Source organism: Alexandromys fortis, unplaced genomic scaffold (genome assembly GCF_014885135.2).
Source record: "Alexandromys fortis isolate MF-2015 unplaced genomic scaffold, M_Fortis_MF-2015_v1.1 scaffold_117, whole genome shotgun sequence".
Lineage (NCBI taxonomy): Eukaryota > Metazoa > Chordata > Mammalia > Rodentia > Cricetidae > Alexandromys > Alexandromys fortis.
The window spans coordinates 4,715,069-4,737,166 of NW_026068015.1; the positions used below are offsets into that span (position 1 = coordinate 4,715,069).

A 22,098-nucleotide genomic window follows, 5' to 3' on the forward strand; every position below is an offset into this window, starting at 1 on the left:
CATGGGTAGTTATGTCCCATCCATGATTGCACAAAAGGAGAACCAAGAGACTTGAAAACCTCAACAGCAGGACGCTGTTTGGCTCTTGACAAGGAAAGATGCTTGATGCTAGGTGCTTTGTGCAGGAGACAGCCCACTAGGAGATGGGGAGTATGCGGAGAGGCGGGGTTCAACTGCACTAGGGTCCAGAAAACTGGGAGGGGGGGCAAGAGGCACTTAGCCTCAAGTGCCTCTGTGAGGTTTCTGAGAACCTCAGCGCCTGGCTAGGAACTTTCTTAGAACTGCGAACAGTTTGACCGGCAGCGCTGACTTTACCTTTGTCACCACCAGCTTCTCTCGCGGAGCTTGCACCGCGGCGCCACTTCTCTCCCACCTACCCGGCCTCGGGCAGCCCCACGGGCGATCGTCCTGGCTTTGGAGCCCATCATGCCGTGGAACCTGACCGCGGAGCAGCTCTCGGCGTTGCTGCGGCTGCACAACCTGACGCGCTCGCAGTTTATCGCGCGCTATCGGCTACGGCCACTGGTGCTCACCCCGCAGCTGCCCGCCCGGGTCAGGCTGGCCCTCCTGCTTGCCGGCCTGATCATCTTCACCCTGGCACTCTTCGGAAACGCCCTGGTGGTCTATGTGGTGACCCGCAGCAAGGCCATGCGCACCGTCACCAACATCTTTATCTGCTCCCTGGCGCTCAGCGACCTGCTCATCGTCTTCTTCTGCATGCCGGTCACCATGCTCCAGAACGTCTCCGACACCTGGCTGGGGGGTAAGGAGGTCCCTGCCCGCCCCCATTCTGATGGCCTTTTGTTTCTTCCTCAAGAGAATCCCTGAATTCCCGGAACTTCCCTGCAGGGCTTACTTGCTCAGGAGGCATTTGGTTTTTTTGTTTTATTTTCTTTGTGGCTTGTGGCATCTTCTTGTCCCAAAGATATTTAAGTACAGTCCAGGACAGGGGTGATTCTTCACTCATTTCATTCAGCTCCTCCCCATAATTACAAGGTTACACACGCACACTGTTTAAAATAAACCACTAAAACTTTAGAATAATCTCTCAAATAATAATATTAATAAAATAACCCCAAAGGTATTTTCCCCCTCTCTTTTCCCCCCAACTTCCAGGCTTCCTTTCCAGTTGCTTATGAGATTTCCAAACAGGTTCTTGCATGTGTTTGCTAATACAGACTTAAAAACCTTTCACAACAGCTATACACTGCAAAGAAAATTCTTGGATTAGTACTTTCTGGTGCTTGTATTCTTGGATTTATAAAGGGAGAATTAACAGTAAACAAGTTCCCTCAACTTCTAAAGGACTTGCCCTTCATTAGAATAAGAGGTAGAAAAGGTCCAGAAATCCCCAAGACAGGAGTCAGTGAGAGAAGAGCAGTGGGTGGGAGGGAAAGACAAGATGACACTGGGTTCCGGGCCTCAGAAGACCTTCAGCAATCTTTTCCCCACTGTTTCCAGGGGGGAGAACTAAGACAGGAAGTTCTAATTCTACCTTGCTTGCTTGCTTGCTTACATGAGTGACTGTATCCTGTGGGTGCGTTAAAATTCTTAGTAAGTGGTTGTAAATGCATGAGAAATGGATCCTTGCCTTCTCATTCTGCCATTTCCTCCCCAAGACTAGTTTTTTTTTTAAACACAGGGAGGGTGTTTTTATCTCACCTTATCCGCTTGGAGATGGATCACCAGCAAATACTTTCAGCAGTGCTGTTTTTCATTTGCGTTGCATTTATTGTTGGTGATAAGAATGCTAAATGCTGGCTGTCGTTTTACCTTAGAAGTGTTTTCTAAAAAGCATCAAAAAATGAGTACATAGAATTGACTTGAAAGTATTCCAGGGTATGGAAACAACCTAAATGCCCCTCAAGCAAAGAATGGATAAGAAAATTGTGGTACATTTACACAATGGAGTACTACACAGCAGGAAAAAAACCAACAACTTGAATTTTGCAGGAAAATGGATGGAGCTAGAAAACATCATATTGAGTGAGGTAACCCAGACCCAGAAAGACAAATATCATATGTACTCACTCATGAGTGGCTTTTAGACACAAAACAAAGAAAACCAGCCTACAATTCATAATCCCAGTGAACCTAGACAACAATGAGTACCCTAAGAGAGACATACATGGATCTAATCTACATGGGAAGTAAAAAAAAAGACAAGATCTCCTGAGTAAATTGGGACTTTTGGGACCATGGGAGAGGATAGAAGGGGAGGGGAGAGGAAGGGAGAAGAGTGGAGAATATATAGTTCAATAAAAATAATAAAAAGAGATCTGAAAAAAGAAAGTATTCCAGGGTATAGATCTTTGTAAATTGATTACAGATTAGAAACTTTTTGTGTTCTTTGTTAAAACAATTGCATTTGGGCATCTTAGAGTTCATTCCATCACTACAGCTCATTCCATCAAATTAAGGGAGAAATTTGGATTATCAACTAGAATGTGCTTTATGAGGATAAGTTATAATATTACTACTTTTCCTGCTCATACAAGTATTTAGGAAAATATTTGTTCTACTGGGTAGTTATATTGTCATTGTGAGGACAAGCAGCATGGATCATTGCTAAATCTGGAAGGACCAGACTTTGCCTCTAAATGGGCTAACTGAGCAGGTCTGGGTCTCAGCTTTTAAATAATATGTTAAAGTTTGGAGAAGTTAGTAAGTAGAGTGAGACAGATCTTTTACTCCAAGTCCTGTTGAGAGATGATGCTAAGGGAGGTCACAGATCTCCTCTAAGAGGTCATAGGTAGGCATAGCTGAGGGTTCTCTTAAGCGTTCCACTTCTGTTTCTTCCTACTCTGTGGAGGATATATCACTTTAGCTTCTAAATACTAACCGAAGGTCATACATAGTTCTTAGATTGTATAGGGATGGTGTAAGAATAAAGTGTGTTAGCAAAAGTGGTTTGGAAAGGATGATTGTCCCAGGCATGGTGTCACATACCTCTAATCCCAGGACTGAGGGAGGTAGAGAGGCAGAAGACTTCATGTTTCTGGCAAGTCTGATGACATGGTGAAACTCTGTCTCAAAAAGCAGAAACAAAACCATTAAGTGGCCATGTCATGGAAGTAAAAGTTATTAAGAAGTGTTTAATTAGAAGTTCCTATCCTTATTTATCTAGGACAAGATTTGTGGAATAAATAATATTCTTCATATTGAGTGACCAAAAACAAAACAGGGAGCAGAAGAAATAGCCTACAGAGGGACTGATCAAGGATATGGAAGGAAGTAATTTGCACATTATAGGTTAGCATAGTATTGAAAAATTCCTTTGATATATTAGCAAAAGACAATTAAATATAGTAAGAGTCAAAACTTAATTTTAATTTATTCATTTGATAAAATGGTTGAGAATCTGCTATATAGCAAACTATTTTTCCTTATGAACATGAAAGCTTATCTAGACCATTGTGGAGCCTCAGAGAATAAAATATACCAAAAGTGAGCAAAGACAGTCTTTACTATCCAGAAGAAGATCCAGTCTGCACTTGGACCAGGGGAGAGATGAGACGGCTTTCCTTGGCTATGTTGGTTGAGCCGGGTCTTGAAGAATGATTTGGATTGTTTTCCATAGAGAAGGATGGGCTGTGCTGGAGGAACATGGTCAGTCCACAGTTTGAGGAGAAAAAGGTCTGAAGTTTTAAGAACATTGTGTAAGGCACTTCAGGCATACACAGCTGATATGTGGGGAACTGTAGAAAATAAGGAAAGAAGGTTACCATAACCGGGAGGAAAATGAGTTATGTAAAAGCCTAGGATATAAATACTTCTCAATGCCACTGGGGATAAGGTGATACAGACAGTCGCGCGGGGGGTGGTGGCTGTCTCCTGGAAGGGCAAAATAGCCTCCTCCAGAGCTGTGGACAGGCTATCCCACTTTCTAGTGTAATCGCTGTTTCCATTTCTCTCTCCCTCCCCTTCCTCAACATGAACATAGATTTTCATGATACTGACATCTAATTCGAATTTAAGTCAAATGCATTTTTGTAAAGTAAAGCACCTGAACAACTTTGGTCATACATAACCCATACGCTTTAAGTTATGAGTTTTCTAAGACTTTCTTCTAAACTCTTGGGACAGTAGTCTCTGAATGACTGCCTGTCCTCGTTTAGTTCTCTCCTGTCCTAGCTTGTTGTCCATTGCTGGGATAAAACAGCAAAGATAAAAGCAACTTGGAAAAGAAAGGGTTTATTTATCTTACCCGTCTTTCACAATTCACCATAAAGGGAAGTCAGGATAAGAACTCGAGGCAAGAGTTTGGAGGTAGCAACTGGATGAAGCAGAAGAAATAGAGGAATGCTGTTTGTTTACTAGTAGGCTTGTTCTCTACTTGCTTATAGGCCTAAGAACTCTTCCCAGGGGTGGCACTGCCCCAATGGGTGATCCCTCATACCAGTCTAATCAAGAAGATGCCTCACAGACCTGCCTGCAGACAATCTGATGGAAGCATTCCCTTAATCAAGGTTTCTTCCTACCAGATAGCTTTCACTTGTGTCAAGCTGACAGAGAACTAAGGAGTACATCTCCATTCCTAGAAACCACAGCACTTACTAAGTGTTCTACCAAGATCCTCGGGTGAGGCACGTGCCCTTGGAACTTAGTAAGCAACCCTGTCAGCAGTTGTTCTCAGACCTGCTTGCATAGAAAGTCTCTGAAGTGCTCCTAGAAACTGCCTCTGACAGATCAAGTCCAGAGAGTAACTCAATTCAGATGCAGCTTGCTCTGACCTCTGGAGCATGTGGTACCCAACAGCTCTACTCAGGGATTGTGTCAGAATGTCTTGTTGTGGGACTAAAATTATCTCTATTGGGAATATTTACACCATAGAAATCAACTGCTACATATTAGGCCCACAAAGCAAAGAGTAAAGGAAATGAAAACACTAGGCTTGCCTCTTCTATCACATCACCGAGCAAAGACATTGTGTGTCTCTTGGTACCACTGTTGACAGCTGAGTCATTATATCTGTAAACATGTTTATTTGCCTGAATTTCATTCCTTAGGTGATGCACCTCACTTGCAGCAGTTACTTAAAGCAATTAAAAAAGAGAGAGGGAGAGATTCCAAAAATATCCTAAATGATGGTGACAAGCTCACAATCACCTGTAACTCTTGCTTCAGGGTATCCAAAATCCTCTTCTGGCCTCTGAGTACCCACACACATGTGGCACACACACACACGCATGTGCAAACACACACGCACACACACAATTGTAGTACAACTCTAATTGGTCTTAATAATAAAAACTTGGAATCAGATATTAGGGGGTGAAAGATGAAAGATCAGAATAACAGAGCAACCAGCCCCTAGTTCTTACCTCTACCAAATCCTCAGACTGAGCCGGGTAATCTGTCTCTCCAGTTCCTCAGACCAACTGCTGAGCTCCTGTCTCTTCACACCTTATATTCCTCTCTCCACCCTGTCATATCACTTGCCATCTCCACCTCGCTATTACTGGGATTAAAAGTGTGAGCCACCACTGTTTGACTCTGTTTCTACTTTAGACTGATTCAATCTCCTGTAGCTCAGGGTGGCAGTGAACTCACAGAGATCCATCTGCCTCTGCCTTCTGAGTGCTGGGATTAAAGGTGTGTGCCACCGCTGCCTGGCCTCTATGACTAACTAGTGGCTAGCTCTTCACTCTGATCTTCAGGCAAGCTTTATTTGTTAAATTACAAACAAAATATCACCACAAACAATTAAAAACAAAATATAAATTGAAGGGTTATTTGTATTTTTCACCTACACATCTCTTTCAAAGCCAGGTATGGTGGCTTATGTTTTCAATTCAAGTACTTGGGAGACCGAGGCAGCAAGATTGATGCAAGTTTGAGACCATCCCAAGTTATCGGGTGAGACATTGTCTGAACAAGTAAATAAATGAATAATCTTTAGTATATGCATGAAAAGAGACCAATATTTTTATAAATTCCTTGTGGAATTGAAATGCGCTTTGAGTATGCTAATGATATAAATTGGCAATGCAGTATTTGACATTGAGGAAAATTATTTAAATTTTTAAAATATCGTTTTTTTCATCTGTACCCTTGGGAAACATGCGCTTGGAAGTACTGAATTGACAATAAAGGACGGTGTGCACTGAAAGGACTGGGCACTTATTGTAACAATTGTAACTAATTGTTACCAATTCAGTTTTATTTTTTAAGTGTTTGGTATATTTGTATGTAGAATAAATTTTTATCCAAAAAGGAATGATTTAAAAAACTGGACGAGAGGATATAGCTCAGTTGGTAGAATGTTTGCACAGCCTCTGTGTTTGAGCCACACACCATATAAACCAAATACAGTGGTATGCAACCATAAGCCAAGCACTCAGGGGGTAGTGCAGGAGGATCAGAAGTCTAAGGTTGTTCTCAGCAATACAGTGAGTTCAAGGTTAGCCTGAGATACATGAGACCCTGTTTCAGAATACAAACAAAGGGGCTGAAGAAAGACCACTGATTTCCAGAATAACCAGGGTCAATTGCCGGCACCCATACAGTGGCTAACTTCAGTAGCTCCAGTTCTATGGGATTTAATACCCCTTTCTGAGTTTCCTGGGTACCATACGATTGTATTGCCCAGAAAAACATGCAGGCGAAACACTCATACACATGAAAATAAAAAAATGCAATAAGACAATAAGAAGTTTAAGAACTGTCATGCTGTTGGTAATTTCTTAAATATATTCATTATGTATTTGTACAAAACAATTGCTTTTATTCATATCAATTTACAGATAACTTATGCTAATTTATTGATTAGTTACAGAACAATTGTTACTTCTATTTTGAAAATATCAGGATCTCGACATGTTGTTTGCACTGAGAAAATGGAGCACAGTGGTGCTTTCATTTGCTGCAGAGGCAGTGGCAGATCCCTAGGGAAGGGTACTGGATTGGGCTGCGAAGGCTTTCCTGGGGTTGACGCCACTTTGGTAATTAAGGCTCACATGACTTTCCAAGTTACCCCTGACTGTAGGGATAATGTAGATACAGCAGATCAGCATAAAGTGATCCTGTTGACTTGTTACCCTGCCTTTTTATTCAACAAGTCACTGTGACAACACTGCCCCCAGAACACATACTAAATCTCCTTTCATTATGAGCACACACACACAGCCGTTTTTCTGTGCTCGTTCTTGCTGTCTGGATTCATGGCCTGGAAAGGAGATTAAGATCTTCTCACTTTGACCGCCAGGTCCAGGGGCACTGTGACATAATGATGTTGGTCCCTTGGTGTTGACTGCTTTTTCCCACAACACATGGATTTTCTTGATCTGGACAGTCGCGGGCAATACTGTGCACTTTAGAGCCAAGGGAATAAGAGTGACAAGAATAGCCAGCTATGCACAGAGAGCCCACCATGTACTAGGTACATTATCCTCACTCCACAGGTGAGAGATAGAGATGCTTAAATGTTCTATTTTATCAATTATATGTTCTGTGGAATAAGCCCCTCCAAGGTAGGGTGATAAAAGAAACCATTGCTCCCATTTTGCGGGACAGAACTTTCATCTTGGCTCAGATGAGGGGTTCTTTTTTCTTTGAATTTTTAAAACTTTTAATCTATACACAAATGTAATTTTATTCACAATAGCCTAAAAGTTGAAAAAAAAAAGAGTATCCAACAACTGAGAAATGGGTAAAGAAAATGTTATATATCCATGTAGTGAATATATAATATTTGGAATATATTCAGTTGTATAAAAGAATAAATTATTATTATATTCTATAACACGAATGAACCTCAGAAATAATTTCTCTTTCTTTTCTTTTTTTTACTATTTTTTAAATAGTTTATTTTTTTCAGGTCTTATATTTTGTTTTTTAATTGTTTTTATTGAGCTATATATTTTTCTCTACTCCCCTTCCTTCCTCTCCCCTCCCCTTCTACCCTCTCCCATGGTCCCCATGCTCCCAATTTACTCATGAGATCTTGTTTTTTTCTACTTTCCATGTAAATTAGATTCATGTATGTCTCTATTAGGGTCCTTATTGTTGTCTAGGTTCTCTGAGATTGTGAATTGTAGGTTAGTTTTTCTTTGCTTTATACCTAAAAGCCACACGTGAATGAGTATGATATTTGTCTTCCTGGGTCTGGGTTACCTCACTCAATATGATGTTTTCTAGATCCATCCATTTGCCCGCAAATTTCAAGATATCGTTATTTTTTTTCTACTGCGTAGTACTCCTTTGTGTAAATGTGCCACATTTTCCTTATCCTTTCCTTGGTTGAGGGGCATTTATGTTGCTTCCATGTTCTGGCTATAACAAACAATGCTGCTATGAACATAGTTAAGCACAAGTCCTTGTGATACGATTGAGCATCCTTTGGGTATATAACCAAAAGTGTTATTTCTGAGTCTTGAGGAAGGTTGTTTCTTAATTTTCTGAGAAATTGCCATACTGATATCCGAAGGGGCTATACCAGTTTGCACTTTCACCAGCAATGGAAGAGTGTCCCCCTTACCCTACAACCTCTCCAGCATGAGTTGTCATCAGTGTTTTTGATCTTACAAGTGTAAGATGAATCTCAGAGTTGTTTTGATTTGCATTTCTTTGATGGCTAAGGAAGTTGAACATTTCCTTAAATATCTTTCAACCATTTTAAATTCCAGATGAGGGGTTCTTAATCTGGTCTCTCTGGTATCACTCATGAGACTACATTCAACTAATGACCTACTAGGCTCTTATTATATTAGATGTACTAAACAAGAGACACAACATCTCTGATGCAGGTGACTTCCTCAATCAGAAGAGCCCAGAGTTCTTTCTATGGAGCTATGTAGTAGGAGGCTGCTTGTTCATTTCCAGCTGCCCAGGACCAAAATAATCACTCAGAAACTGTATTAATTAAATCATTGCTTGGGCAATCACTTAAGCATATTGCTACCTAGCTCTTACATTAATAATTAACCCATTACCACTATTTCATATTTTACTACGAGGCTCATGGACTACTGTCAAGGTTTCAGCTGACAGCTCGCATTTTCTTCTCTGGTGTGGGAGTATCAATATGATCCTGATTCAAGCAGTGACTTCCCCAGTATGTTCTAAATAAGAAACATGAGTAGTGTCTGAGACTTTCTTAACAGTAAAATAACAAAGCCTTGGAAGCTAGCAATGGCCACTGTTTTAAAAAAAGTATTTAATGAAGTAAAATAAAACTCCAGTTAAATTTATATTATAGTACAATTACAAACTGTAATAAGTTTGCAAGATGTTCCAAGAATCTGGTTGAAATGGTGAACACATTCAAAATTCAAATTAAATTTACATTTTTAGTATTGAGGAAATACCACATCTGGGTAATTTTATGACCTTGTGATCATTTGCTCCTGTGGTTTGCATCCCACCCTCAGTGTTTAAATCCCATAAATTCAGAAGCAGGTCTGTTTAATCTAATCAGTCCACTAAACAGATTAGCATAGATTTTGTGTTCAAAGGGATTAATGGGTATTTTCCATATAGTCATATTTGAAGCTTTTGTGGGATCCCTGTTCATTTCTGTGATGGCATATGAATTTGCACCTACTTTTCCTGTGTTTTGTGCAGGCATTATTTAGTTGTGAGAAACAAAGACTCAATTTACTTCAAGTAATTGGTGTTATACGATGGCTTATTTTGTGGCAGTCATGAAGGAGGCTAGTGTCTTTTGAAAACAAGGTGAGAAGCAGGTAGCTGTCATGGAAACTGAAGCAGAACTCAGAGCAACAGCTCCGTGAAGCTCAGCAGAAGGAATTCACAATCTCTAGGTGCAGCTATCAATGCAACTTTTGTCCTTCTCTAGAAAGAATAAAGGATCACTTATTAAAGTCGACTGCTTTTTACCACCAATTTATACTACTTTGATTTATTTTGTTCTGTTAAATTTCCTAGGCGCTTTCTCTTGGCAAGTCAAAGTGGCTGCATACTTCTGCTTCAACACTGTACCTCAGGGTGGTTACTATAGTAATTAGGTTTTTTGCTGTTAGTATCTACTGTTCACATCCTTATGCTAGGGGTTGGTGCAAAACTTAATACATAGCATATCTGTCTGTTTCACTTGTAGATGACTGGCATTTAGATAAACAAAATTAAGTAGGTATATCAGTTAACGTTCAGATTACTGTGACAAGTCAGCAAATTAGAGGGCCAAAAGGCTTGGTTGGATCCACAGTTTCAGTCTATCACATCAGAGGAGGATGGTGATTGGTGCTAGAGTTGGAATAGCTGGTTCACATCTATGCATGTGATGAAGTAGAGAGTCTGGAGCCTGGACTTCAGCTTTCTAGGCATAGTCTAGGAGGCTTTGTTTACCAGTTAAGCCCAAATTCCAAAGCTCCCACAATCTCCTAGAATAGTGTCAGCAACTTCAGACCACATGATCAGAAACACGAGTCTCTGGAGAATTTTTCACATTTAAACCCTAACAAGGGATTAAAAAAATGTCTTTAAAGTAAGTGTGGTCTTTATGGAACTCTATTTTGGTACACCTTTCCACTGTTTGTTGCTATAATTAAATGCCTGTGACTGAGTGGTGTTTCTTAGCAAAAAGTGCTTTATTTAACTCGCCATCCTGGATATCCAAGTACCTAAATTTGGAAATGGCGTTCTTCCTCATAAATTCTCCAGGTGAGGTAGGGTAGGACGTTACAAGGTCTAGGGGATGTTTGTATATGTGTGAGTTCTGCATGCATGCATATATGTCTGCGTCTCTGTAGTGATCTCTTCCTCTCCCTCAGGCTATCTCTAGTCATGGAGGCTTCATCCTGATGGCTTTATGGAATTGTACCCATCTTGGAAGGCCCCACTTCTATATGTGATAATCATATTTGATCCACCTCTTCATTATTTCATGATCAACATGAACTTGACCCTGAAGTTCAAAGGGGACAAACTAAAGCTTTTACTTAAAAAAAAAGAATTATGATTTCTCTTTATTATAATTAAAGAAGCAGAGTAGTTTTTTTTTTCCACTCTCTAGCTTTTATGCCAGTGCTCAGGTTGGTGTTCAAGAGATACTGTCTGAGTGCATTCTTCTGAAGATCTTCTGATAGAGGCAACAGTAATCTTATCAAGGAATTTAGAGCTAGGGGTTATGCATTAGGAAGTTTTGGGTGGGCATTAGCCAGTTTAAAACCTCAAGTATCTAAAAACAGAACACATCAAAGAGCATAGTCATGTAAAGATTGCTACATATTTGCTGCGATTTAAACTTCAGATATCCCCGCAAAACTTTGGTGGTGTGTTAAAGGCTTCATCAGGTTGTCACTGTTGGGAGATATTAGAACCTTTCAGAGGTGGAAGCTAGGGGGAGTTCTCAGGCCACTGCGAGCATGACTTAGAAGAAATAGTGAGCGTTCAGCCCCTTCTTACTCTGTAGTTTATTTCTTGGCATGAGGTAAGTAATTTGTTCTGCGATATATTCCCACCATAATGGGTTGCCTTGCTCCAAAGTCAAGGGGAGGCAATTCTTCATAGGCTGGAAGCTTCAAAATGAGCCCAAACAGCCTTTAATCTTTATCTGTTAATTGCCACAGGCATCTGTTAGACTCTAACAGTTTGAGGGATGTAAAGCTGACAGGCACTCTCATTTGTGCATATATCATGGTCATAACCAAACGCCTAATGGAAATTAGCAAATGCAGTTGACTATAGCAAATTCAATGTGTCTGTCGGTAGTGGCCCAGCAGGAGACACAGCCGAGAACAGCTGCCAGCAGCTGCAGGACTCCCTTAGCTTTTACAGCCCTCCTCTCAGTTAAAGCTGCTTCTTCACTTGACCAGGAAAAGGAATTTCAGGACAAGTCAATATGAAGCAGATTTGATGTTTACTAAAAATAAAGTTTAACATGGATTTTAGCATGGGTGGTAATCGAAAGAGAGCTCTCAGGGAAAGAACAGGATATCCTTGAGAGCATGGTTGTGGACTTCTCAAAGGGCAGTGGTAATTAGGCGTCTTAACAGTGGTTATTTATGGGCTTTGGGGATTATCTTGTTCAATGGGTCTCTGAAGGACTCCACCCCATATATTTTCCCCCTTTCAATAAGTGAAATTATAGTGTGGCTCTAGAGCTGCCTTAGATAGGATTATAACCATGGATCATAAAAGTTAAACAGGGGGCTTAAGACTTGTCTCTTACTATAAATGGAATTTTTGTGAGATACCAAGAATATTGGAGGCTCCTAGCTAGAAAAGAAGGAAGAGAAGCCATATAAGTTTACTATTTAGGCATAACTTGTTATTTTAATAATAATCTCACAGGTTCCCTCTTATGCTGCTGTCAGTATATCAGGGCACTTTGGTCTTGTAGTGTATCTGTCCTTAACATTTGAATTTTGGTATGGCATCCCTTGAGCTATAAATAAACTTATTAATGGTTGTGTGTTGGAAATGTGCCAAGCTTAAAAGAATAATTCTAAGGAAGAACTCAAGGGTGGAATAGATAAAAAGAAATACAGTATGAGATTTTAATTATTGTATATAGACTATGTTGATAGTACTTAAAAGGAAAATAATAAAGCAAGCAGAAACAAAAATCAAGAATCAAGTATACTACTAATACATTTATGGAATGAGGCTTCTGAGGCCCTACAATTATTATAGATATTGACCCTGGTGTTGGTTGCCCAGCAGAACTATGTAGTAAGACTCCATTGCTGAGGTTACCACATACTTGGGTTGTAGGACATGGAGGGGTCAAACTGGAACTGAACTGGAATTTTCCTCCTTTTTGATTTGTACCCATATTGCCAGAAAGTGCTATATAGGATAGCTGTCATCAACAGTCTTACTCAGCTGTGGTCCCTGCAAACTACACTGGTAACCAGCCAAGCACAATGTGCCCACTGGGCAATAGTGGCAAACCTTAAAGGAAAATAAAACACTTTCTAATTGAAAGCAAGGCTGATCCAAAGGAGAGACTTCATGTCTGGTGCTAAAATCCTAGTCAAAATCCCATAGCTAAGAGGTCACAGGCCATTGCTGCTGATTTGCAAAATGGACATGATAGGTCTGTCAAGTTGCCTTCTAAATAACTAGCTTTATGCTCATAGATTAGGGCTGGTGCCAGCTTTGTTCAGAGAAGCTTCCTATTGCAGTAGGCAGTGATACCTGAGGAGATTCCTAACTTGCCAAAGTGCCGAGAATAAGTGGTTGTTACATATTTAGTCATGAGTGAGACAGAGCTGTCACTCTCTGTAAGGACATCATGGAAGAGGAGACAGGATGAATGTAAGCGTGAATGAAGGGGTAGAGTATGGTCAAGTCTTCAGGTCAAGTGTCTCAAGAGTTCCTGGTTACTACCAGGAACCCAGGAATCTCACCATCTAGACATGAAGGCAAGCTGCAACACCAAAAGTTACTAAAAGCTGCAACCTCGATTTCTAGCTCCAAATAAGAGCTGTTACCTCTTGGACTCAGAGTCTTAATATCCCATGCTTGGACATCAACTGTAACACTAGAGGGCACCATGTGCAACTGCTCTCTCCAGCCTTGAAGAGTATCAATTTGTACCTGTGTACACCCAGATGATTAACAAATGCAAACACCACATCCTTCTTTGCTCTCATTAGAAAAAAAAAAAAAAAAAAACCCTAAAAACAAAACAAAATAGGCATATAACATAACAATAGGAAAGAAAAAAGGTCACCTAAATAAAGCATTATGAGATAAGAAGCCACAAAGATACCATTGAGTTTGTTCTGTGTTGGCCCTACGAGGCTTGGGGCCTGGTTTGTATAGTGAGACACTACAAAACCCAGGTAGACTCCATTGGAGAAAGCTAATTTTTAACTTGTGAGTGGTTATCAATTGAAGACAATTTCTGAGTTAGGAATGTGGGTGTGTCCATTTCCAATCTCAGGGCTGGGACCTCATCTGGTGCAGATCCATGCAGCCTCTGTGAGCTTATACATGCATCAGTCCTGATGTGTTTAGAAGGCTTTGTTTGCTGTTTGCTTGGTGTTCTCCATCCCTATGGTGCTTACAATTTTTTCTGCCTCATCTTCCACAGGGTTCTCTGACCTATAAGGCGAGGAAAATGAATGAGGTATCCCATTTACATTCCAAGATCTCTTAGTCTCTGCTCCTTGTCCAGTTGTGTGTCCTTGTTTTTGTATACTAAAGAAGGACACATCCCTGATGATGGCTGAGCAAGACACTGACCTATGAGTACAGCAGATTGGCATTAGGCATTGTTTGCTGCCACATTTGTTTAGCAGAACAATATTATTTAGTTTTCTTCCATGTCCTTGCTTATCTAGTTTCAGGCTCTTGGTCAGCCAAGCAGTGTTGGCTATGCATTCTATAGTGAGCCTTAAAACCAATCAGATACTGGTTTGTTAGTCGCCCAAACTTTGTGCCATACTAGTGCACCAGTGCATCTTGCAGGCAGGTCACCATTATAGATCAAAGTTATTATCTAGGTTGGCGTTTACCTTTCTCCTTCGGTAACATGCAAATTACCTTCCACTACCATGAAAACAAGTCAGTAGCAATGAAGGCTCTAGGTAGGTTTGCTAGTTTGAAAGAAAATGCCCCCCACAGGCTTAAAGGGAGTGACTCTTAGGCATGTATGTAGACATAGGCAATGTGGTTTTGTTTTTAATCAGTAAGCAGCAGGAGAATAGAGCACCTTTACAGGGGAAATTGCCTTCCTTTTCTCATGTCAGGCCAAAGGTTTTTACTTTCTACTTGGTAATGAGGGTAAACTATATTCTCTGTGCATGCCTGTGTATTTCAAAGTAAAGAGCAGGGAGAGGAGGAGAATGAGACAGAGCTGCAGTTCAAACCTGGGATGCTCACTGTAGTCAGACATCACATATTTAAACCTGAGATACTAGTTCTGCTTGCCCCATGCAGTGTAGACATTTGTTGCACATTAGATGTCCAGAGCACAGGTAGCTAATTTCCATCCAGGAATGCTTGGGGACCTTTACTACATATGCCTTATGCTGTCTCTTTAGAGGAGCCCAGTGGTGCAGATGTACATTAAAAGTTGGAAGATTCGAGCAACCATGTTTTCATCATTCATCTCATTAAAGTTTTATCTCTCTTCCCTATATGAATAGTAATTTCTACTCTGCCCCCAACTCAACTATACTTAAAAATAATACTTCTTATTATTAGAAATTTAGAAAATAATTCAGAAATGACCATCAGTTAGCATTCTTGTAAAGAAAAATCACTCAATAGCATGCAGTGCAGTCTCTAAGAGACTGATATTAGACATTGTAGAGTAACTTCATTTTACTGAGTGTGCTGCTACTTCAGAACTTTTTCAATTGTGTATTAAATGATATATTAAATGCCCACAGGTCTTCTAAATATTTAAATTATGTACATAAACATCTAATAAAGAAGACAATATGAGATAGTCATTCAGTGCTATAATTCATGATGGCCAAATAGCACATTGATTTCCTTAATTCAGACACATTAGGTTCCCATTCCCATGTTATTGCTTAAGGCCTCATGTGTGTTAGGTTTCTTCTAATTAAAGAAGTGGCTGTTCTCTCTGTATAGATCCAAAGCAGTCATTTGTGTGGTGTGGATTTTGCTGGTATTGAGGAATAAAGAGCTTCAGTACCATAAGTGAGGGTGCAGTGAAGTCACAGAACCAGATCTCTCCATGCACACATCGAAACAAAAGGTTTATGGAAAATATGGAACTGTCACATTGCTATCTGTTGACTTGTAGAGAGAGAACAGCCAGAGGATTTGGGGAGTCAAAAACTGTCATGGTTAACTCTTGAGCACTGATAGAGGAGAAAAACTGGGGAAAAGCCTTGCCAATTTTAAAGAGCTGAAAGGTGGGGGAGGAAGTTATAAGCTGATCAGCCTGAAGTAGCATAGCGGGGAGCCTGGATACTAGTGTAGAGAGGCTTTGATGTATGTTGCAGGTACTCATTAAAAGGATCCTGGAGGTTAGTGTGGGGCTTTATATGTAACCAGATGCCCCATTTGTGTGAGGTAAGAAGAGATAAGGGATGTAGTTTTTGGCAGACAGAAACCCATTTCACAGGTGCCTGAGTATAGGCTTTTAACTCTGTGTCACACTGAGATGAGCCCAGACTGTCATCTTGAGACCTAATCATTGGCACTGACTTTTGGAGTTTTGGAACTAGCACTTACTATTTCTGTCATGGGCAAGTTTCTGTTGGTTAGAGTACAAAGTTGCATCTCCAGAGGAAAATCCCATTGTGTGCAGACTAGTGAAGATAAATACTTTGTGCACAGGAACAAATTAGACTCATTAACACTTTAGTTTTCTTGACCATTCTTTTACTTTTGACATTAATTCTGTCCACACAAAACCACAGCTCCCATATTAAAGAGAATATGAAACAGTTTCTTCTGGACCCATGAGTGATCATGGCCCAGAAAACATGTTTCGTTGTGGAAGCAGTTTTGTGAAGTTGTAAAGTTTTATAGAATAAAGATTACCTGAGCTCACCAACTCCAGTTGGACAGGGAAGGAACCAGCATAGGTTCAAACTACTCCCTCTGAATGTGGGTGACAGTTGTATGGCTTGGGCAGACTGCAGGGCCACTGGCAGTGGCACCAGGACTTATCAACGATGCTTACTTGTAACATGCAGGGCCTTTTTGTTGGGGTTTCTGTCCGGCCCAGTACCCCACAGCCAGCAAGCCCCAAAGAAAATCACACAGAGATCTCTATAAGTTATAAAACTGATTGGCACATTAGCTCAGTATTCATATTAGCTCTTGTAGCTTATATTAACCCATTATTCTTATCTATGTCAGCCACATGGCTTGGTACCTTTCTCAGCTGGGTAGCTCACATCTTGCTTCTTCAGTGGTCTGGGCAGAATAGTGGAGGGAGGGAGCTTCCTGCCTCCCAGAATACTGTTCTTATCACCCCACCTCTACTTCCTATCTGGTTGGCCTGCCTATACTTCCTGCCTGGCCAATCAGCATTTATTCAAAACATGATTGACAGAATACAGACAATTCTCCTGCAGCACTTACTGGCTTTTAGGGAACCTATTCTCTTTGGGTGGATACCTCCTCAGCCTAGATATGGTAGGGAGAGCAATGGATTTTACCCAAAGTAATGTGCCTTATCCTCTCTGAGGAACTGATTGGGAGTGGAATAAGGTGAAGGGAATGGGAGAAGAGGAGGGAGAGGGAACTGGGATTGGTATGTAAAATGAAAAAAGATAATTTGTTTTCTTTTCAAAAAATAAAAAGAAAAATAAAACAGAAACTATAGAGAAAAAAGTCATATGTTAAGGCAAATTTAAAATATACCAGTGTACACAGTAGAGTGGTAGACACAAGCAAGATGGGGGAAGCTTTCCCTAGGTCAGAGATCACATTTCTAGCTTTTGGACTAGTAGAAGCTAGCGGTCTGCTAAGTTAATAGATTATAAACATTTTAAAAAATCTATTAGTCACTATATGTTGGTTCCAACACAGAGTTGGGCAGGGAAAGGATGTTCTGGAGAGCTAGAACTAGCGCAGGATATGGTAAGTAGTCTCTGGATCTTGCAACCAAGGCACCACACTTCTAACCAGTCAATCAGTCTCTGCAAGACAGAGAGTTGTGTATTTATTAAATGTAAATAATGAGCTGCGTAAAATTCCTCTATAACCCTGTTTTTAAAGGCATTATTGATGGTCACTATATAATACGTTTTCTTGACTCAACAAATTCTTTCTAATGCCTGCTCTGAGCATTTCTGTTCATTTCCTGGTATACAAAAAGTTAATCTCCCCACCCCTGTTACTTCACAATGGGTTACTTTAAAATTCTGAACATAATGAAGCTATTATTTCTGAATTTTGTATTATTGTCCTAATGTTTAACCTGAGCTTATTTTAGTCCATTATTTTAATAGTCTAATTTTTGGTAACTAGTGGGAACTAGAAAGCCAATTTATTCTAAATAGCATTTTTTTCTAAAATAGCATTTTCAGCTATTGGAATAATAAAAAATAGAGGCTACTATTATAGATAGTTTTATTCTGGTGAATTAGTCTTTCGGTACTAATCCACAGGAGACATTTTTTTTTTTTTTTGTAATTGAAGGAACACCCTAAGGAGAAATACACAATTCCTGTCTGCTGTAGGCTCGCAAGCCAAAAATCTCCAAGTCTGGAATCCATAAGGTCCTCAGTGTGAGTCCATCTGCCTAGACCTTGTTTCTCAAGTCGGTTCCCACAGAGAAACACTTCTTTGCCCTGCTCTTAGATAATGAGGGTTGCAGGTGCCTCTGAGGCTGGAGGACAGGATCCAAGAGGGTAAAGTGGGGGTCTCATAGTATGAGTCAAGATTTGCACTGATCTGTCATGGGTCATTAATGTAGGACTCACTTTACCCAGGTTCATATAATGTGAGTTTTTCTGAACATGTTCCTTCAGTTGAATGAAACCTAGGTAAGAAGGACTGGGAGACTTTTCACTGGTACAGGCCTTCATATTTCCTCTTCTGCTATCTCTTGAGGACAACCTGAGATTGCTGGACATAGAGAAAAAAACATTTCAGAGTAAAAGAGAACAAGACAGACAAAGGAAGACTAGAAAGAAGGGTTTTTGTTTGTTTGGTTTTTATAGAAGGAAATTTAGAAGCAAACATTAATTTGTAGTTTTACTTTAGTGAGATAGTTTAATAGATGTCTCTCCACTTGGTGTCTTCTGAGATGAATGTGTCACCCAGTGTTGATGAGTCTATAGGAATAAAATGGGGTCAGCAAGATCACTCAGCAGTTAAAGGCTCTTACTGCCATGCTTGATGGCTGCATCCTCGATGACCCTAGCTGGATCCCTGGAAGCCACAGAGTGAAAGAAGAGAAAGGACTTCCTCAGTTGTTCTATGGTTTCCATGCATATACCCGCACATGCAACTAATAAATAAAAACATAATAAAAAGAAAAAGTATCCTTAAACTTAATAAACAAAATTCTAAACAAAATCACATGTAAGAACATTTTTAAGCTATCTTCCAAGTAAAGTTGGAATTGTTATGCCCAGATCCACAAAAACCCCCCAAACCAGCAAGGAAACAGAGTCCCATATGTAAAAGTAAAGAGCCTTTATTTTATACAAGTTTGCAAACTCAGTCTCTACATATGTCTGATTATTGGAATAATCAGAGAGCGCAAGCTCAGTTAGAGTTGAGTTTATATAGTAATAAAAGTAAGAGTGAGGGATTTCTGATGGGGGAGAGTCTTCTGTTTTATGTTAATTTTATTGGTTAAATAAAGAGACTGCCTCAGCCCTTTGATAGGACAGAAAATTAGGTAGGTGGAGTAAACAGAACAGAATGCTGGGAGAAAGAAGCAGAGTCAGGGAGTTGCCATGATTCTCCCACTCCAGACAGACGCAGGTTAAGATCTTCCCAGGTAAGCCACCTCGTGGGCTACACAGATTATTAGAAATGGGTTAAATCAATATGTAAGAGCTAGCCAATAAGAGGCTGGAACTAATGGGCCAGGCAGTGTTTAAAAGAATACAGTTTCCATGTAATTATTTCGGGGCATAAGACATGCGGGGAGCCAGGTGCCGGGGGTGCTGCTCCCTCAACAGATTTCTAAGGTTCAGAACCCCTGATTGGCTGATTGGTGTCCTGGTAAGTGTGTGCAGGATCATATCTATAATGGTTGGAACATTAGGAATTTCCTTTGGATGGTGTATTCTTGAGTGGTGATGAGGTAAGCTCAATCTATGGTTCTTCCTACAACCAGGTATTGGTTCAGGGTAATCTACTGAGACTCAGGCCTCCATTAAACTTACCATGGTTGAGTCCTACCCTGGCAGGTGATAATGGTTGGAAGTTAAGAACTTCCTTTGGGTGGTCTGTTTCTATTAAGCTTATCCTGGCTGGCTCCTACAGGAATAGCATCAAGATCAGAAGGAATTGCTTTGAAAAACATGCCTGGTGTTCTCAAAGGGAGGTCTGTGCTTAGGGTTAAAGATAAAAGAGGAGGATGCACTACCTCATTTGACTCAGTGTGAGATGTTAGTAAAAAAAAAAAAAGACCGACTTTAAAGGAGCCAGAAAAGAGTCTAATGACTGGTTCAGTGTCATGATAGTTCTTTTAGAACATCAGTCTTAGAAAGTTAGGCACAGAGATAACCTGGAATGCATCAAACCGACCTCACTTACAGGTTACAAAGCTAGCATGACAAACTTGTCCCTGGACTTAGTGGTCTACAATTGCTTCATTTTTCTTGTACCACTATGCAATGAACTTCTATAAACATGAACCTGAGACTAAATGAAGAGTAGCTCTTTAGTTTTTCAGCCTTAAAATAACAACTACTTTTCCTGAAAATCTATCCAGACGTCCCAATCAGAAGATAAGGAATTCTGGCAGGTATTGAGGTTCACTGTTTGACTGAATTTGCTCCCTTCTACCCAGTCACCCATTGCCACCCTTCACATCTGCTATGAATGATGATATCTTAGCTTGTTCCCGCTTCCCATTTCTTGGGGCTTTCAGTTTGCTCCCTTTTGCCTAAATTACAGGTCACCTACAGCCCTATTTTCTAGTGCAGATTTTACCTGCATCTCCTTACACATTTATTAATTGTGGCATGCTAGTTGCTCTGCCCTGTGGGAAACATGTTACTAAAACAGAAAAGCTGAACACAAATGATTTTATTTAAAAAAAACTTGTAATAATTTTGTAATTAAAGAGAATGTTGGGTCCAAAGGAAACCCCAATTCCCCAAACTCCAAAAGGCAGTCCAAACATCCAAAATTGAGCTCAACTTGGACTACAGGAGGATTTCTGGCAGTTAGATACGTCTTGTAATACTGAGAATTTGTGAAACTTGGTTTCATCTACCATTTCCGTTATATCCAGCAGAAGGGACACATGGCTTCCTGTGGGGCCTATCCACAGATCAAACCCATGCTGGCCTCCAGGTTCACTCAGTATCACAAGTACCTGTTACACATTTCAAAGTCCATGCTAGTATCCTAGCCCTTCTCACCTCCTCCCCTACCCTACACTCCCTCCAGCTTCCTCTCACCCTCAGGTACTCATTCCCCTTTAATCCTACTATTCTGAATATGGCCTCTTTCTCTCAGTTTCCTTTTCTCACTTTCCTCTGCTCTGCCCCTCCTTCTCTCACTGTTTTTCCTATTCTCTATCCTCTGCTATTCTCCCCTCCCCCACAGATAGCCCTGGCCAGGACCAGCCTGCTGGCCATGTTCATTTGGCTTCCTTTCTTTCTCCTCTCTGGACTTTTTCAGATGCTGCAGGCTGTTCTTTCTCTTATCTACACTAAAAACCTTCCTTTAAGCCATACTATGGAGTGTTCATGTCGTCAGTTTACACAGGGAAGTACTTTAAGAATCTCACATATTAAATGTTAGTCTTCTTGTGTTTTTGTTATACTCAATGGAATCATTCTCTAGGAAATGTGACATTTTAAGGGACCAGAGCACATTTTCACACAGACTATTGCATTTTCAGAGGCAGGTTACTAAAGTGATGGGCTGGCGCCTGCTTTAAGAAGATAGTGACCTTGCAAATCAGAAGCAATCTCCTCCAGAGAGACTTTGAAGGGCAAGAGAAGGGGTTTACAGTGATAGTATGGGCGCTGAGCGTGTACACGAAGGAAGGATCATACGACAAGGACAAAGGTTGTACATAAAGGAATATTCTTTGAACATAGACAGATCTGATCGACAGGAATGCCACAAAACATGTACAGGAAAGAAGTCTTCAGATTTAAAAGGAGCAGCAGAGTCATGAAGGAGAAACAAAGAAGCCAAAATGTAAACCAAATTAAACAGAAAAATGTTCATTGTGTCCTTATTTCACAATTCTAATACTAAAGAACTTAATACAGATCTTCTAGTAATAAATTGGAATATTTATGAAGAGGCAAACAACAGAGTGGAGTGTTTACACATCAGCACTGGGAGTGCACGCAAACGGCAACAAAGCCAGGTCCTCTACATTCTCATCTGAAAGGGAGGCAATACTGAGTGTGCTATTAAAACAGCAGTTTTCAAATAGCTTATTTTGCTCAGTTTTCAAAAGTTGCTTGGAAAAGATTTGTTAAAAACAAGAATAAGACATAAGAAACACATCCAATGCTGGCAGGGTTGAAAACTGGTGCAGCCACT

At 40.4% G+C, this 22,098-nt stretch overlaps 1 protein-coding gene across 1 annotated transcript in view; it reads left to right on the plus strand.

The window, feature by feature from the left end:
- The first annotated feature begins 316 nt into the window (after positions 1 to 316).
- The window catches only part of Qrfpr (pyroglutamylated RFamide peptide receptor), a 47,983-nt gene continuing 26,201 nt past the window's right edge, over positions 317 to 22,098 (plus strand). The window contains exon 1 of the mRNA XM_050162343.1: positions 317 to 763. Coding sequence (XP_050018300.1) covers positions 427 to 763 — 337 coding nt within the window. The 5' untranslated portion in view covers positions 317 to 426. The remainder of the gene's footprint in view (positions 764 to 22,098) is intronic.